We start from the raw sequence: 19,975 nt of genomic DNA on the forward strand, positions 1-19,975 counted from the left end.
AGATTTTGATCTGCGTATAAGAGCTGTACATTTATTTCTCAGTGAAGTAACAACTGCCTACCAGACCATGTCTAATCTCAGCTTCAGGTTTCCATCTTAAAATGACAGTAGACTAAGTTTTATAAATTTTCAGGCAGATGGCCTTTATCAGGGAAATAATAAGCTATTTAAGGAAACATCATCAAAGAACGTAGAAAGAAATATATAGTCTGTCCGTCTTCCTCTCTCTACAGCAGAGATTCATTTTTCCAGAAACTTTCATGCTTCTCTTTAGTTTATCTATTACAGCCCTGAGGAGAGTTTTGGCTCCTGGAAATGACAGCAGTCATCCGTGTCATCATGCAAATGTTTTGCTTCCCTCTATTGTACATCAGATGCTAATTAGCAAGTAGCTAATTAGTGCTAGAGGATTAGCCACTCCTGGGAGAGTGAGGTGGGTTTTGCGGTGACGATGTGGGGGTCTGACTCGAAGATGCTGCGATGTGACAAAGGTAGAGGGAGCTGTGCTGTCGCTTCTAAGTTGTGGGATGAGTTTCCTGCCTCTGACACAAGGGCACAGTGAGAGACTTTGGAGAAACTCGTCAGGCTTACTGGCTTTGTGTCTCCCCCGGTTCTTGTAACCTGGCTGTGTTTTGTTGTAGGTCATCATATGATTCAAATACTAATAGTTAACGAGTAACTAAAAGGTGGTGATGGTGATGAGGCTGTTTGAATGTTTTGTTTCCTCGTTTTGTTTGTTGTTTTTTGTTTGTCACTGTTTTGCATTCTTATATACTGTATATCTTACTACATGCACGTATTTGTAAAGTGGTGCATGGTACATATACATTTTACAAATGTCATTTGTCTCAGTTGTAAACACCCATGAATGATGTGCTAACATGTTTGTCATAAATATTAATGTTCCCACAAGAATACACTGGCACATTTGGTGCATGTTTCCTAAAACTCTGAACAATCTTGCAGCCTATTTGTACTAAACTGTTGGACGTAGACTGTGAATACAAATAATTTTCAGCCACATTTCCCTAGATGCTAGGTAGTTATCTTTGTGTTGTGCAGTGCAGTGAAGTGCCTGGCCAGTTAGTAAACACACTGGAGCCGATGTGCTACCACCTGTTTCATGCTTTATTTGCACCTTAAAACATGGCATCCTTATGTATAAACAGAGCGCACATGAATGAAGGTGCATTTTGCTAGGCACAGGAGATGTGTCAGGCAAGCTCTTACTCATGCGTATGTATTTAATATTGGGAAGGTCGATGAAAAGGTGTATCGTGCGAAGAGCAATTGATTGGGTATTCCAGAATATGTACGAAAACAGCACATGTCTGCATGTTCTGCCTTATAAAAGCAGGTTTAATCCAGATTGCAGTTAAATGCATCGACAGAAGAAACTTTTAGAAACAACAGAACCAATATTCAGAGACAAAGGTGCTAATTTTTCTTCCTTTGTATGTCTGCCCCAGTTTGTCTTACTCATATGTGGTATGACATGATTTGGCATGATGTGTGCTTGGCACATGCTGGAGCATTGAAGTATGGTAAAGCTTCAATGTCCCTGAGGGGTAAGTTGGACTTCAACCAGTAGTCAATAAGAATGGAATCCATAATATGTATACAATACAGTCAGTCATACAAACATAAGTACAAGTACATAGTTAATATCAGTGTCACAGTTGTCATGAGTGAATGTATACAGTATCAGTGTTTGAATGCATAAGGCATGAGTGAATGCATGTCAATGGGTGAATGTGTGATGGGGTATGGGCAGGAATGAGATGATGCTGAGTGCATGTGGATGATGGTAGGATCAGTAGTGCAGAGGGGAGAAGATGGAAGAGTACGAGTCCACGAGCTATGGTCGTCACCGACAGTGCTGCCATGGATGGACTCGCCCAGCTGTCCTGATTGGCTGACTGCGTAGCGGTGGTGTCGCTCACCCGGAGGCACAGTGCCATTTATCACGCCAGCTTTTGATTGGCTGAGGGAGATGGCAGCCATGAGCGTACACCTGCGCAGAGCTTTGGCAATCACTGTGCCAGGCTGTTGCACGATAAGGAGAGAGGGGGACAGTGTGTGTGTGTGTGTGTGTGTGGGTGTGTGTGTGTGTGTGTGTGTATGTGAGATAGAGTGTGTGAGAGAGAGGGACAGTGTATGTGAGTCTGTATCTGTGTGTGTGTGTGTGTGTGTGTGTGTGTGTGTGTACTGTATGTGTGTGAATGCATAAAGAGAGAGAGATAAAGGTTTGGTGATTCACTGGACCATTAAGGTGAATTATGTATACATGTGAACGCTGACAGAAACTTCAGAAAAAAAGGTTAAAAAAAGAATCATTCAATTGATGTACTGCAATTCAAAGGCCGCCTTCAGAAACACCCATTGCAGCATTTTTTGCCATTGTTTGCCTAATGGTCGGCTAGGCCCAGCAGGCTCTCAGCAGGAGCGTTGGGGTTTGCCCATGACCATGAGACACCTCTGATCAGCCTGCACATGCCTCACATCACTGCACCGACTGAGGTGACAGCGTCGGAGGAAAATGCAGCCATGAGCACCACGCAGTATAATTCCAAGGTTTGTTAAGTTGTGGCTTTTCAAAGCAGTGAGCGGTGGTGGAAGTATTGATGGTCGTGTGCACAATTCTTGTGAAAGTGTGTGCCTTCGGACTTTCCGTTCTCAGCCACGGCACCGAACCAATCTCTGTGCAAAGTCTGTCGGGGACAAATTGTGTTCCGCCTTTTATCTTTCAATCCATCTCTTCTCTGCTGACATTGCCCTGGAAGAAAAAGAAAAAAAACTCTGCACTGTTATGCATCAGTATCAGCCCAGGAATTTACATTTCTTTGCAGGATTGTGTGCAGCTGACCAAGATTGTGTTCAGCTGACCAGGAATGTGTGTGGCTGATACTTAACATCATTGTTGTTGTAGGGGGAAAAGACTGTATCAGATTGGTATTGTCATCAGCAGATACTCAAGGTTGTCATATTGGTATCAGCATGGGGCATGAAGTGCTATCATTTCATCTCTTCTCTGTAGTGTATCATTTGTGTGGAACAGAAATAGCCTATATTCCTGTTGTCCAGGCTGTTTTTAAATGGGTTTCACATTCCACCTGGCCTTAACCGTGACGTAATCTTCATTCTTTTATATATTTTCCACTAATGTGAATTATTTAAAAAAAAAACTGTCCTTATTATGTCCCCTTGATGAAGGTACACTGCTGTAAATTTATTTTATTAGCAGCTCAGTGTAAGAACATGAATATGAAAATGTCATTGATATGCATACCAGATGAAATCTTGTTAGGCATGATTAAAGAAAAAATGGACTAGGGGAGTAGTAATGAATTCAATTAAGTCCTTCTTTCAATTCAAAATATTATGAATTGCGTTCTAATCTGACATGTATGCCACATGGTATAGATGCATGCATGTGTTTTCCTTGCTGCATATATTGGCGCCAAATCCAGTGCAGTGAGACTGGTGTGAGGGAATAGCAGTTCAGTATTAATAGTGTTTGCATATGCAAACGTTCACTGTGTTCAAAGTGAACGTGCATAATTAGACAGGTTCAAGCTGCAGTGTCTGATGTCTCTGCATTCTAATCCTAATGCCCAAGCACAATGTACAGGGATTGGTTTGTATTTCATTGTACGGTGCTACATCCTACAAAAAGAACCTGCCCTCCAAACACACTTCAAAATGAACTCTCCATGGTGCTGAATTCCTCCTCCCTGCTTTTCAGTCTAAATTTGGTAAATGGCTTATGCATCAACGCCACCACACTCTCTCCTAGTCTTAAACTACGCATGGGAGGTCATTGCAGAGAATGCAAGTCAGCTTTACAAAAAGATACAAATATATAAATATACATTATATATATATATATATATATATTATCTGTGTCTGCACCACGCAGTGTGTTATCCTCCGTTGCAGACAGAAGCCGGGGCTGATATGGCCCAGGTTAGCACACTCGAGCCCTGTTGGACCAGGAAGTCTCCCACGTGGGAGGAGATGGCGAGCAGCAGGTCAGGCCTGTTCACTTGGATCGCGGCGAGCAGGGAGTTCGAGAGTGGCAGATTGGAGCCACCGTAGGACAGCACTGGCCCGGCGACTGGCCTCTGAAGTAGCCTACCTGTCGTCTCCCCCAGCTAATGACAAGACTGCGTACAGGACTTCACTCAGTGAGGGGGGTCTAAATCGCCACGGAGAAAACATTTCATCAAAGTGTTGGGGTCTCTGAGTGAGCTTGGTTGTTTGTGGTGTTGTTGACCTTGCTGGTTGTTGCTATGCACTATACTTCCGATAGGGAAGTACTCCACCACCCTTTGCACTTTGAAGTTTAATTGCCTGCCATGATGTTTTGAACTTGTATTATGTTATACATTATTTAATGTGAAAAAATGCGTTGCTAGCTACTTGAGCAAGCATGTGACTATCTTGGATCCTAAACAGATAGATAGCTAGGATGACTAACATTATCTAAGATAGCTCGTTTAGGTATAAGGTAGATCAGTTGTTATATTCAAAACCCTCCCTTTTATTTTCTTTCTGTTTGTTTTTTTCTTTTCTTCTGCTCCTGTCTCTTTTCCTCATGAACATTCCCGACCACATTCCACCCCACCCTTCCAATCTGCGCGCCATGCGTCTGAGAAGAGTAAGGATGAGACAGTCAGTGCACCGCTCAGTCCCTACTCTGTCTCGCTCTCTCCCTCTCCCTTTCTTATCCGCTCTACTCTAGTATCTGAGATCTTCGTTGTCTTTGTTCGGCGATCAGAGACGTCTCGACGTGTTGTGTAGCAATATTGAACTTGACTCTCTACATTTCTGTCCAGCCCAGCCTCGTCTCCTTTCATTTCTCGTGTCCGCGTGTTGTTGAAACATCGAAAAGCAAGTGGTGCATTTCCCTCAACAAGGAACAAACATTTTGCCAGTATTTAATTAATTCAGTCATTCCTGCTGTGGTTTGAAGTTGTGAAGGATTGTCTACAAATCGCGGATAACGCCAGACGCTCGCGGAGAGCGATGCACCATTCTGGGATGCATAGAGCTAAAGTACTCGGCCACGACCCAGGTAGGCTTTTTGGGTTGTACTTTATGATTGTACTTGTGATGACAGATAGTTGTTCAGACACTAGCAGATGGGCTATGTCAGTTCCACCAAGGACAGGGAGGACACAGGTGGTACAGGCGGAACTAAAAAAAACGACCAAATATTGTTTTGATTCCTATAACAACTGGTTCTCAGAATTGAAAGCATGTTTTGTACTTCTCTATTCACCATTTTCTGTGCCAGCGGGAGTGATGCCACAATACTGGGGAGAAATAAATCAAATTGATTGATTTTACCAAAACTCGTTGTACAGTATTGTCATTTCTTGTCATTTCAAAAAACACTATATTTATTTATTTATTTATATATTCATCGCTTATTTGCGGACGAATTTGTGGCAACGTGAAATTGATGAGAGAAGTAAATAGTTTCAGTTTAGATGTAAAGATTTGACATCGCATTTGTTGTAGAGAAAGATAGTGTAGTCACTGATTTATTATTTGATACACTGATATATTATAGGTGCATTAACATATATCTGTGTCTATTGCATTGTACCTGTTAAATTATTAGCATTTTAAAAAACAGGGTTATGTTGTATTATGCATGTATTAATGTTTTTTTTTTTTTCTGAAATATGTATATATCCATAAGAAAGTGTACTGTATACAATTTATTTTTTTGTCATACACTCAGCCCAGTCTCCTTTTGAGCATGAAAAATATCAACATTGAGAGAGGGAGAGAAAGAGAGAGGGGGGGGGGGTGCTCAGTCATACCACTATCTGTCATGTTGGCAAAAGCACCATCTGAGGTACCCACAGATGACAAGTAGAAATCCTAGTAAACTCCTAATGTCACTAAAGTCAATTATCATACGATGCTCATTTGAATTCTGCTGGAGCATAAATTCCTCTTGAGTTCAAAGTAGGAAAGCGTGTCCCAAATCTCAGCTCCGCTGCCCCTAACTCTGTGTGTCGGCGGTGAGCCTCTTGCTCTCAATTAAAGTCCTGAAGTCAGACTTTATGGAAATGCGGCCACCAAGACCGAGGTAAGGAAAAGCAGGGCAGTCTCCCGCAGGAGCAAACTGCTCATGCTGCCCGCCGCACGCCAGATAAGGGATATTAATGCCAGGCCAGCCAATAGCCCTTGTCTGCAAGGGCTGAGAATCCCGCCGTGTGACTCATTTTCATTCAAAGGCTTTTTCGTGTGGGGGAAAAAAATAGCTTCCACCATGTGCAATTAGGTGCAGATGCTCGCATCGCACGGGTGTGTTTTTTCGGCAGTAGTGCACATTGTCAGGTAGATGGCTGAGCAGCCAGTGCTGAACACGGCTTAAAATACCATCACAGGAGAGAGCAGTGGAGCAGGTGGAGGAAGATAGGGGAGAATACATGGCCCCGGGCTCTCTGATGAAATGAAATGCTCTCTGCCAAGACTTAGTCTAGCAGGTGTTGTGGTCAGGTGTGAGTGGTATGTGTGTGTGTGTGTGTGTGTCAGTGTTAGTGTGTGTGTGTGTGTGTCAGAGAGAGAGAGAGTGTGTGTGTGTTTGTGTGTGAGAGTGAGTGAGAGTGAGCCAGTAAGAGAGAATGAGTAAGCGAGTAACTGATTGGGCATGTGTGTGTGTGAATCAGGTATGTGTGTGACCATGTATGTCCATGTTTCCTTCCATACCTACTGTATACCTTAGTACGGTATCGGAGATCATCAAAAGGTCACACCCTAACTATCTCTTGACAAAGAGATTCCACCCTCTTTCATACCACCCTTCTAAACATCATCCTCTAACATAAGAATCTTCCATCTTGAGCCACGCAAGCACAACTCAGGACAATATCCATCACCCATATCCAAACCAGTGTTTTATACCAGTGGCATAAAGGGCATGTAGCCCTGTACGTGGCAGCCTGAATTGGGCAACCACTTGCAACCTCTTCCAGTCACCTCTGTCATTCTTCAAATACCTAAAGGCTGATTTTGTATTCTTCAAATACCTAAAGGCTGACTATGACAACATTTATCGTACCACTCCCTAGTGCCCAGGTTAACTTTGAGAACAGGAGAATCAACCTTTACTTTCCAGAGAATTCACAGCATCTTGAAGCAGACAGTATTCTCACATTATACAGGATTAATAAAAAAAGCTATTAGTTTAGAGTTTTGTCATATGCCCATTACAGACATAAAATCATCAGTGATCAAAATGTGAAAATCAAAATGTAATTTCACAGCTTGAGCAAGCTACTTCACAGTTCCTTGTTTATCAAGGCCCTCTACACCTTTAAGTTACTCCCGCTGTGTACAGCCCATTAAGATGATACTGATGAAAAATTACACTGGCTCTCAAGACCTGGCAAATTAACAAATTGTCAGCTTATTAAAACAATAATAGATTTTCCTCTGTTCCACAATTCCCAGTGCCCCTAATGAGATGCAAGAGAGTAGCCCTTGTCTGCAAGGTTAATGGATTCCATATTTCCCATTTAAACTGGTTTCTTTTTTGTAGTTCTGGAAAAGAAGCACAAGTGGTGGGATAATTAGACTTGAAAGGGGCTTCGTGGATAGAATCCTGGCAAACAATACCTATTCACCCCGGGGCTCTCCATATTCAAGAATAACACAAGTTCTCTTTGTAACTGTGAGTGTGAGTGTGTGTGTCAAGGGGCTGTGTGTGTGTGTGTGTCAAGGGGCTCTGTGTGTGTGTGTGTGTGTGTGTGTGTATGGTGGTTCCTAAAAAGATCCCATCTTTTAAAACAACAACTTGTCTTACTCACATTTAGAGTGGTGCAGCAGACAGAGGAGAGTGATGAAATGCTTAAGCTGGCCAGCCCATCGCCAGCAGCCTGAATTGATAGCGACAGGCCGCAGAGAGGTGTCCCCGCTGCTGCTAATACCGCATGCTGGATGAGGGACTTGGGGGACCAGGGGTGCTTTTCAATCACGCAGCCTCACCGCGAGTGTGTCAGGGGGGTTTAGGGGGTCCTGGGCTCAGCTAAATTGCCCGGTGGCAGTTTAATTTTTTAGTGGCTGGTGGGGAGGGAAAAAGAAACGCGGATCCACTGCTCTGGCTCTCCTCCACAGCGGAACATGGAACACTGACATTCCTCGTTCTCTGTTCTTGCCAGAGGCACAATCCCTGGAGGTAGATACAGTATGTATGTATGTACTATCCAGTACTCCCAAACAACTGTGGCTGTTTGATTTATTGTTTATTTATTGTGTTGGACAAAAATGTAAGCGACACATACACTCGTGCACGCACGTACACACACACACACACACACAACCACGGACACACACACACATACACTCACACTCATTTATAGTGAAACACATGCACAGTAATATCACATGTCTGTGACTGTGGTCTATGCTGAGCTTGATGTGTTGTGCACAAATGAACATGATATTAGGTTGATATAATATATGTCATGGATGGCCCATGCAGATGATCATAGAACCATGCTACCTTAATGAGCAACCATATGATAATTGGACAATAAGCTTGAATCAGACAACTTATAGGCTTAACCTGCTAATATATCTTCAATGTGCATACTTGTACAACTTTAGACATGTTTATTATGTGATCCATCGAAGAGTGACCGCCAATGACTATGAATCTGCAGTAGTCTTCATTGCAGTAGTTCACATACATGTAGAACTAATGTATTAGCATGTAAATGCCACGTATTGCAGGATCTGAAGCAGAGGGAAATAATGAACTTAACTCGTGTTTATGTACAATATGATCATGGCAGACAGCCGCAAATGCAATATAATGAAAAGAAAGAGGAGAAATTGGTGAGTTTTGATGTGTACAGAAAAGGTAGCAGGATAAAAAAAAAACATTCAACTATGTGCTTATTGTTCAGATAGTAGATCCAAGTCGTAGCTCTGTGAGGTACATGTCAAAAATATGGGAACACTGGTATCTGTGCCTTCATTAGCTCTATTCTTCTGTTGTTGCTGTATAGAATGTGTATATATGAATGTGTGATGTTTTATTGATCTGTGTACAGTATTGTCTTCTGTGGGCCTTGAGCCTGTAATAAAGTTTATATATGTGAGAGAGCTTTAGTGAATCAACTCCAACCAGAACACACTCTTATTAAAGAAGATGCTGGAAAAAGTCTGAGGGAGTCTATTTAGAGGAACCCCATAAAGTATCATGTCAAAATCATCACATCACGTTTTTATAGTAAAAACGCCTTTGGCTGTTACTTGTGGTGCACAGCACCTTTTACTCTTTCAGTTCGCTCTTTATTGTTTCTAAGTAAAGTTTTTAAGGGTTTGTCTCTGGCAGCAAGGAAAAACAATGGCCCCTTTGAGGTAAAAGCATCCCCGGGCTGTCAGTGGGTCCAGGTGAAATGCCACCGAATCCAATTCTCTTCCTGTGCCTCGCTGCGTCCCGGTGAGGCCAGCGTGCCCGTGTCCACGAGGGAGGGGAGCGGCCTGCTGATGGGTCCCTCTGAGTGCTCCTAACTGCCGCTGCTGGGCTGAGGGCAGGGATGGGGGGAGATACAGGGCTGCTGTCCGCTGGGACCCCTCCGCTCTGGGGCACGGCTTCCCTGACACCAGAAATGTGCTTCAGGTTTCTGCCCTCCGTGGTCTCTTTATGCTCTCTCTCTCTCTCTCTCTCCCTTCCTTGCTGTCACTTTCACTCCCCCTCTCCCCTTCTCTTTCTCTCTCTCTCTCCTATGCTGTCTTGTCATTTTCACTCTCTCTCTCTCTCACACTGTCCCTCTTTCACCCTAATTCTGTTGCCACTGTTAAGTCACCTTCTCTTGTGGAGCTACTGTTGTGTAGCATATCATCTCCCTCCCTCTCTCTCTCTCTCTCTCTCTCTTTCTCTCTCTCTCTCTCTCTCTCTCTCTCTCCTGCCTGTGACATTGTCCCTTTCATGTTATTATCCTTTCTCCTCCGTCAGCCATTACGACTTACATTTCTCTGCCCCCATTTATATTAAAGGAAGTAATTGGGGGTTCTCTTCACCATCCGTCTCTCAGAGCTCACTTCATTCATTATTTCTCTCTATTCATGTCTGTCTCCTGTCCTTACTCTTGCACGCCTGAGTGAAGCGATGGTGAAAATGACTTGTGGCACAGCGAGCCTCCTCCTCAGCTGCCCGCCATTATGGAGGATGAACGAAGGCATTTTTTCTTTCTACCTCTCGCTCTCTCTCTCTCTCTCTCTCTCTCTGTCTCCCTTTCTCTTGCTTGTTCACTCTTTTTGCAATTCCCATACCCTCTCTCAAGATGCGGTCAAGAGAGGAGAGGGGCCATGTGATGAGCAGACAGTCCTGCAGAGCTGCTGGCCACTCTGGTCATGCGCAGTGAAGCACCTACCTAACCCGGCGGCTGACAGGTGACACGACTGAGCTCCTCAGCAAAGTCCCAGAGCGAGCGTGTGTGTATGTGTGTGTGTGTGTGTGTGTGTATCTGTCGGTGTGGTGTTGGCCTTGGCCCCGCAAGTCTGAATGTTGATTAAATGTGTAAGTCAGTGTAATAGGTGTGTGTGTGCTCAGCGCAGCCGAACGAGACCCTGGTTGGGCTTTCACCCTGACCATTGGACAGTAAGCGCAGCCGGTTGCAGGCGTGGGGCTCTCTCCCGCCCCGGCGGGCGCGTTTAGAGCCGAGGACAGTGATGAAGTGGGGGGCTCTCTCCCTGTGAGAGGATCACGGCACTGACAGGCGTGACAAACAACCGGCGGTAGGCTGGGGCCGAGCCAGGGAGCCGCCGAGCAGCATCTCCATCCATCACACACTAGTGAGGGCTACGCCGCGCTGCACCACACTGCTCCACACACACACCACCACACCACACACACACCGTCTGGCTCCAGGGTCGCTTCTTAAGTGGCTCTGTCACACATACACACACACACACACACACACACACACATACACATAGAGACACATCCACCTACACACACATACACACACCTACAGACACAGACACACACACGCACATACACTCATTCACATACACACATAGACAGACACACACACACACAGGAAGATGGACAAGCAGGACAGAGAAAGAGAATGACAGTGGTCAAAGAGAAACCATCTACAGAGCTGATTTAATTCCTTTTTCACCTATTGCTTTTAGCTTTTCCTTTTTTGAGGATCGAGAAGAGGATTTAAGATGACAGTTGTGTAACACCTCAGCCCTTGTTTACACACATGCCGTAAATTAATGTGCTTTTTGCCACCTGCCAAATGAGTTTTCACTGGGGAGGGCTCTATGTTCAGGCTGGGGGGTTGGAGTGGCCATACACAGCAGCCTGTTTGCCTCTGATCTGAACAGGTGGGCTCACAGATAGTAGCGGAGGCAGGATTTGGGCTCTTTAGATCTCAGACACAGGCATGTTGTTTCACAGGGTCCTGGTCAGACTTCAGCTTCTCTATCGATGAGATGTGGACTGTAGTGTATGCTTTAGAAGGATGGTTGTTTTTAAAATAAAATGCGTAATTAATGCAATGTTTGGCAAATCACTTTTTTTATTTGTTTCAGAGGGACATTTAATTAAATGTCTTGATATTGCAGCCAAAGAAATAACGTATGTGTTATTGTGTGTGTGTGTGTGTGTATGTGTGTGTGTGTGTGTGTGTGTTTGTGTGTGCATGTGTTGTGCACATAAGTGAACAGGTTGTTGCCCATGGTGTTTGATTAATTTCCCCATTACACATAAATTATAATATTAGTCACTATTTGATTATGCACAAATGAGACACATCTAGTGATATGACCCAAAAAATATTTATTTATTTATTATTTATTTATTTATTCGGTGCCCAGATGGTGATGATAGTGACATTCCACAATTTATGAGGTATGTTGCCATTGGGCCTCTCCATGCAGACATGTTATGCTCACATCCTAAATGGGTTAGGTAGTCTTTAGAAGCAGCACTGTTTTGTACCAGTGGTTCTTACTCAGTATTCTCCTCATAGTCCACACCCACAGATACATCTATAAACACACACACACACACAGAGAGGCACAGGCATCGCATGCTGGGATCAAGCTGAATTTGTCTGTTCATGCGACTATCATTTTTTTATGTAAATGTCTCTTCCCTTCCTCCCCATTATCAATATGAGGCGTTTGGAGTCATCAAGGGTAGTTGTGGGGTGGGGTACGGTGGTGGTTTTGATACATGCTGTCATGTTTCCATGCCAACCAGTCTCTAGTTCTCATTAGCTGAAATGTTCAGGGTTTTCTTTAATTATGATTCAACTCACCTCCCCTCTTGCTTAGTCTCTGCATCTGTTTGTCTGTCAGGAGTGAACCCCCTCTCCGCAGCACAGGGTGGGAGTTTTGTATTTTATTTTGGTAAACACTGAACACAGGGTTCGAGTCCACAGCGCGCAGCGGTTTACATGTTTGAAGTTATTTTGATGGATAAGCGGAGGGGGTGTCATTGGCAAGGAAACAGCCCCCCCCCCCCACCCCCTGACACACACACACACACACACCTACCCGCCCAACCTCCCCCGGCGTTGGCCTTTGAAGGGGCTTTTCTGAAGGCTCCCCATGGCTGCCAACACGTGCCCAATCCTGCCCCCTGCCCCGGCGCAGAGAGAAGCGCGCACAAGGGCACGCGGGGTGGCAAGGCTGTCCTCTCCTCTGCCTTTGTCTCCGAAGGGCACAGAGGGGAGCTCTGCCAAACGAGGCGGCGACACTCAATCGCTGCAATCTGCATCCGACAGAGAGGCGCGGGCAGTTTTGATCCAGTACACACACAGGCTCACGCACACACACACACACACACAATCATGCACATACACACAAACACTCACACTGTTTCACACAAATGTTCTTATTCATTCATTCATTCATTCAACCTTTATTTCATGCTCGGAAATACAGTTGAGGGCAGTCCTCTTTTGCAATGTAGCCGAGATACATAGTAATCAAAATATAAGGCCAGTGTAGGCCACTAACAAATCATTGTAGGTGAATTCATAAAATATCAATAAAACACATAATAAAAGAATTAGTAAATAGATAATTAAAATACAAATACAAATAAAATATAACAATTTGTCCAATAAATGGCAATGAGGTAAAAGCGTAATTAAGAGGTCAAGTAAAACAATTACAGACTGGGCTGGGGAGATTTGAAATTAAAGCTTTAAACTGGCCATAAGAGATGAGCGAGCTCAGACCAAGGGACTGTTGGGCTGAGTTCCAGGTTCTAGGGGCATCAAAGCTAAAGGCTGTCTTACCAAGTTCAGAGTGAACGTTGGGAACTCTGAGCTGGAGATGGTTAGAAGAGCGGGTATGGTGGACATGTGACTGCCAGAGTAGCAGTGAAGAGATGTAGGGTGGGAGTTTACTCATGATGGCTTTGTATATGTACAGCAGCCAGTGTCTGGAACGTCTTTCTGATAAAGAAGGCCAACCAATTGTATTATACAGGGTACAGTGATGAGTGTTATAGATAGTGCCAGTTACAAATCTGATAGCCGAATGATAGACAGTATCAAGTGCTTTGAGAGAAGTAAGGGTAGCATTCTTATAAATAAAATCTCCATAGTCCAGCAATGGCAAAAAGACAGCTTCAACAATCCTTTTCCTGCATGGCATGGGGAGACTTGTTTCGTGTCTGTAAAGGAGACCAATCTTTTGCCTTAGCTGTTTCGCTAGGTAATCCGTATGAAATGAGTAGTTCAGTTTGTCGTCAAGCCAGATGCCCAGGTACTTGTAAACAGAAACTTGCTCAATTTTGTTGTCGTTTAGGATGGTGAGATGCAGTTTACTAAAATCAATGTCCCTTGCCCTTGTAAACAGCATAAATTTAGTTTTATTTGCATTTAAAACTAATTTAAGATTAATTAGTGCTTTTTGCAATGCATTGAAAGATTGCTGCAGATTGTCCATTGCTTGTGAGCCAGATTTACTTACACAATACAAGACAGTGTCATCAGCATAAAAGTGGACCTGACAGTCATCAAGAGAGGACGCTATGCCATTTATGTATAGTGTGAATAGGATTGGTCCTAACACTGATCCTTGCGGGACACCTTTAGTTAGAGGAAGGAAGTTGGATTGGGCCTGCCCTAGCTTTACACATTGAGACCGCCCATTAAGACAGCTTTGGAACCACTTAAGAGTATTATAATCAAAGCCAATCTCTTTTAGTTTCTGTAATAATAGGGTATGATCAACTGTATCAAATGCTTTGGATAGGTCTACAAACAGTGCAGCACAGTGGTGCTTGTTATCTAGTGCAGATGCTATGTCATTGGTAACCAGGGTCACTGCAGAAATTGTGCTATGTTTTGCTCTGAAACCAGACTGGTGAGGGTTTAATAGAGAAAAGTATGAAAGAAATGATTTTAATTGGTTGTTAGCTAAGGACTCCAGAGTCTTTGCTAAGCAGGATAATTTGGAGATTGGACGGTAGTTGTCTAGCACATCTTTATCCCCATTTTTGTGAAGTGGTGTCACACAAGCCATTTTCCAGATTTGGGGGAATATGGCAGAAGAGACTGAGAGATTAAAAATATGAGTTAATTGCTCAGTAATAAGAGGAGCAGATAACCTTAGTAGAAAGGGGTCAAGATTGTCTTCTCCAGTGGAGCTCTTGGGGTCCAAGCCATTCAGAGCCCCTAGGACTTCACTAATCGTAAAGGGGGTTAAAGAGAACTGAACACCAGGAGTTGAGGTACGAGGCGGCGACACTCAATCGCTGCAATCTGCATCCGACAGAGAGGCGCGGGCAGTTTTGATCCAGTACACACACAGGCTCACCCACACACACACACACACACACACAATCATACACATACACACAAACACTCACACTGTTTCACACAAATGTTCTTATATCTTTCAAGGTCTGCGCTAATACAAAGGCGCTTACATCCATGCGCACATGTGAGTCCAAAGCGAGGAGGAGAGATGCCTTCCTTTCTTAATGGCTGGTGTTTGCCTCCACAAGCCCGTGTGGGTGAAGGAGAAATGCTGTTATTGATCCTCGCTGGCAACATGAATAAGCTTAATTACCTGAGCCGCTCTGTCTGCCATGCTGCCTTAACTGCCCTCATGGGTCTCTCGTTCTTTCTCTTTCCTCCTCACTCTGTCTTTTTCCCCCCTCTCTCTCTCTCTATATATATATATTTTTTTTTTTCTTTTTTTCTCTTTACATACTTATCCCTTCCTCCCTCTCTCTGTCTTGATCTCAATCTCCCTCTCACTCCTTCACTCTCTCTTTCTCTCTCTCACTCCCTTTTGTCTTTCTCGCCCCCTCTCACTTTCTCTTTCACTCTCACTCACTCCCTTTCTCTCTCTCTCTCCCTCCCTTTCTTTTTCTCTCCCACCCTCTGTCTTCTCTGTGTGTGACCGCGTGTGTGAGTATGACATTGAAAGCCAAAGAAAATACCCAGCACCCTGTCAGGTAGTCTTGGTGTGAGGTTCAATTCCAGTACTTCAGTCATACTTTTAGCTTTCAGATAATGAGCAATGAATTTGTGTGGCATGTTAAAAATTAAGAAGAAAATAAATGGGGGAAAATTCATCTTTTTGTCGTTTTCAGTATCAACCATGTGGTATTGATTCTGCTATTAAATTTGATACTTGGAGAAGGTCTTTTCTCCAAAAGCAAGTTTCTCTAAAATTATTGAGAAACGAGTGTGTTGCTCTGACTGATAACTACATTTTTATGAACATCATTATCAATCTCAAGGAAAGGAACAGGTGCATACTTTGCTTCAGTGAGAGAGTGAATTAATGATTGTGTGGGTGGGATGACCCAAGGCCTCGCAGTTCAGGACTTGAAGTCCTACATCGAATATCCGAGCCTTGTCTGTTCTGTGTTTTATATTTTATGCAATATGGAATCATCGGATGAAAAATGCTATTTATTTTTGCCCCTCATAATTTTTCTTGGTCCCCCTGAGAATGCAGGGATGATTCATTCCTTCTGTCGTCCTAGCTATTTTCTGTATACAAATCATGTCATTCTCTCCCAGACAATAAAGAGGAGATTTGATAGATGGCCAAGGCTTTTTTTCTCCAACATTAAGTTCTTTGGGCTGTCTGCTCATCGATCCCCGTGATATGACACTCTCTCTCAGCCGACTCTTTTTCACGCGGGCGTTTCCTGTCTGCCTAGTGCTGTCTGCCCGTGCACATGTGTCACTTTTTGCCCGTCTATAATCAGTTAAAGAAGTGGCCGTCCTTCACCCTGACAAACATAGAAATTAAAAAGTTTTCCGGCAGTCCACAACATTGACTGGGTTAATGGCACCCTTTTAGAAAGGTAATATTTCACACGGCTCAAAGTGACATTGTTACGTGACTGTGTTACATGTATTTCAGGAGTTGTCAATGTATGTCTATGTAACAGCCCTTTGATACTTAGAGATTTAAATTAGCCCAACTCCCAACCCAAGGTTTATGTAAGTACAAAGTATCATTGTACTGTTGCTAGAACATTCTTACGTAACAACATAATTGTAGACAGTAATGGATTTATGACAGCCAGAAGCAATGGCTCTCACAGTGTTCTTCTGGCAGCTGTTGTTACTCATACCTAGTTATGCCTATGGTGGCAATATTTATTATTGTCTTTAGAGGTAATTATATTTTGGTTTCAGAAAAAAAAAAAATGAAATGATACCTGATGGCATGTGTGTAAATTTGAGATAATTGGATTTGTTACAAAGCTATAGCAAGTCAATTTTTTTGACCCCAGACATCTAAAACAGGTTCTAAAACTGACAATGAAGTGTTTACGCTGGGTGGTAAAACAATTAAAAGCATCAAGACAAAATATTGATAAGTCTATTAATCTGTGTGAAAATGAACAAATTGTAATCACTATAATTCGTTGCACAGACATATACTGTGAGTATTGCTTTTAGCCAGGGCTGTGGCATATAACCTGGGAGAAAATCAATTAACTACCCAGAACTTGTAAATGTTCCACAAAGGAGCCTCCATAAAGTCTTCTGAAGACCAGCTTAAAGACTTCCTGTTCTCCGAGTGTGTGGGAAGTAGACTTTCTCATCTAGGTCCATTTATTTCCCCTGCTGGCTCTGATGAAGCTGGTGGTGGACGAGGAGGCCACATTGTCTCAGCCACACCCAATTAGCTTCCCAGCGTGAGCAGCATACGGGTCTGTTTCACACTGCCTCCCTAGCCCAGCCCTGTCCAGCCCGGACCAGCCCAGACCAGCCCACTCAGGCAGAACCACCAGACACGGAGGTGGAGACCATCCTCATGTGCCAACGCCGCCAAGCCCACAGATCAACAGTGACAGGCAACTCCTGCCACACACGCACACACACACACACACACACACACAGACCCGATAAGTGAGGGTCAGTGAGAGGGGTCTTGAGCGTGGTGGCATTAAGGCCAGTGAGTTGTAAAACAATGGCTAAATGAGAATACCAAAGTGACAGATTTAATTGCCCCTGGCAGCGAGAGGACTGTTTTTGAGATCTATTACAGATTGGCACGTATTCAATAGCAGTCCGTTTTACAAATGCAATTTGCCTCGGAGAAGAGGTCATCCTCGAGGCTGGAGGAGAAGGTCTTAGAGGCGAGGACTGCAGTGTGCGGCATGCTAGGCACACTTACACGAGTGTTACCCAATAGCGCGCGTGCGGATCTCCCTGGAGGGCCGTGGAGCTGAAGGCAGCGTTCGTCATCTCCACTTCATACGTCCTCAAGTCCCAATCGATTCCAGGCAACTGTCAGATGTTCTGATACTGACAGCAGCACTGGCTGAGAGTGCTGGTTGCCCTCAACCACCCCCCCCCCCCCCTCCCATCCATCCCCTCGCCCCAATCAGTTCCATCTCTACTTCTGTGGCGTGTGGTGTTAATTAAGGCCTGGGAGCTCTCCTCTTGTAAACACTTCCTCTCTCTCTCTCTCTCTCTCTCTCTCTCTCTCAGTCCAAATGAAGCTCTTGTGTGGGCTTTCAGGCCTACCAGACGGTTGTGGGGTGGATATGTGTGGGGGTGGGGGGTGGGATCTAGGTGTAATTGGAATTCTCGTCCGCAGCCCTAGACAGGAAACAAATGCGTCAGGATCAGAGGGATCCTCTGACGAAATCTCAATTACATCCCACTCCCATGGGGTGAAGTGTGTGTGTGTGTGTGTGTGTGTGTGTGTGTGTGTGTGTGTGTTTGTGTGTGTGTGTGTGTGTTGGCTATAAGCAACTGACAGGGAATGTAAAGAGTGTAGGGAAGAGAAAAGACTACAGCTGCCAATGAGGCTGTCTGTGTCATTTTGCTCAATAAGGCTGTGTTTCTCCAAAAAGCAAGCCAGGATGCTTTATTCATGAAAAGGTGAATGATTTAACACTGCGCTGGAATTGGACGAGGTTGATTTTATTGAATGCAAATTATACAAAGTGGTGGCAAGGTCTGCGTTATGAAAATCGGGATGCTCTTCTCCTCACACAACAAAGACAGCTCGCGTGGAAAGTGTTTGTTTTACCCTTCTCTCCACCTGGCTTAGCACGCCATTGAGGCAAGGTATTATTCAAATGACCTGCACTCGGGAGGTGAAGCGTGTCCTCCTATTGTCCAACTTTTTGTTTATCTCGGTGAAAGGCGGGATTCCCTCTAAATAAACCTTTCCATCAGGATTATCTCACCCAACAATGCTTTAACTCTCCCAATTGGGACAATGGCATGGTCTGAACGGAGTGGTGGTTGCGCGGCATCCCAGGTCATTTGATGGTTCCTTGGTTCATGGTGCGTGATGCTGTGTGTGCTTGTGTGTGTGTGTGGAGTGAAAGCGACGCTAATGTGCTTGTTTGCCACCTCATTGACCTGCTGCATTTGTATGCCAGGCTTTGCATGCTAACCGCTGCAGAGACGACAGATCACTTTGCATATGTGAAGCCCGGGCCATAATAATGACTGTCTCTTAGAATACCCTTAAGTAACATCACCCTGCAGAAAGCCCCATGAACGATTTAATGAACAATAAAGTCACTATGTAATCGCCTTAGCTCGTCTTAACCTCATAATAATAATAATGCTGGTTATTTCTTTAGCTTGTTTTCTTGTCCCAAGTTCCTTAGTCCCAAGGTATGTGAGTATGCCACTGTGTGCTACTGAGCTGCACACATAGAGTTTTAAGTGCTTTCTCTGGATGTGTGTGGTTCGCTCAGTGTTGTCATGATGTCAAGTTTACACCCTAGCGTCTGACGGACAGGGGGTTATCTGACCAAGCCAAATACCCACAGGGGTGTGCAAGTCCCCCCATTATGCCCAAGGGGGACATCTTGTCTGTCTGGGTTTCCTGCAGCCCCTCACTCTCCGCTGTCTCCCCCAGAAAGACGGCTGTTTGTCAGGTGGTGCCAACACAGGTCCCCCCGGAGTCACGCTCCGTGGCACAGCCGCCCGCCCGCCTGCTCCTGATGTGGGAGGTGAGATAGGTGGAACAGCTAAAGCGTGTCTCACACCTGAAGTCCTCAACAGACAGCTGTCCAAGCACAGACAAGAGAAGAGAGGGGAATCGGAGAGAGAGAGGGCTGTAGCTCGCATTAACATTGCATTGGATTTATATTAAGTCTTGTCACAGCATTACGCGCTCTGTAAATGTTTCACTGTCCAGCTGTTAGTACTAGGTCCCAAGACCATCTCACCAGTCAAGTCAAAGAACAGGCTCTTGTCCTTGATGTACACATTGACCAGTCACGGAAAGCTGTGCCGGAGGCATCGAGCCTTCACAAAAGCGACTCTGAAACTGCCTTTAGTCAGACTACTCACAGCCGGGCCTGTCCAGTCAGACTACTCACAGCAAGGCCTGTCCAGTTTGAGCTCAAACTGCTTCTGGAGAATCTTCAGTATCTGGACTATGTTATCGCAGAGAACTGGACCATGCTACATTGTGAACATATTCATTCACTCAGGATTACACAAGCCCCTGTATGTTTTAAATT

The 19,975-nt window shown here is 44.4% G+C and overlaps 1 protein-coding gene across 2 annotated transcripts in view; it reads left to right on the forward strand.

Annotated features, from left to right (window-relative positions):
* Positions 1-19,975, forward strand: part of si:ch211-12m10.1 (teneurin-2) — a 183,967-nt gene that overhangs the window by 84,483 nt on the left and 79,509 nt on the right. The window contains exon 1 of one of the 2 annotated variants that reach the window (XM_042093975.1): positions 4,690-5,077. The exons of the other annotated variant lie outside the window; for it this stretch is intronic. Within the exon in view, the coding sequence (XP_041949909.1) occupies positions 5,029-5,077 (49 nt within the window). The 5' untranslated portion in view covers positions 4,690-5,028. Of the gene's footprint in view, positions 1-4,689; positions 5,078-19,975 lie in introns of those variants that run through there. 2 annotated transcript variants of the gene reach the window in all.

The sequence above is a fragment of the Alosa sapidissima genome, chromosome 5, assembly GCF_018492685.1.
Source record: "Alosa sapidissima isolate fAloSap1 chromosome 5, fAloSap1.pri, whole genome shotgun sequence".
In the NCBI taxonomy this organism is placed as follows: domain Eukaryota; kingdom Metazoa; phylum Chordata; class Actinopteri; order Clupeiformes; family Clupeidae; genus Alosa; species Alosa sapidissima.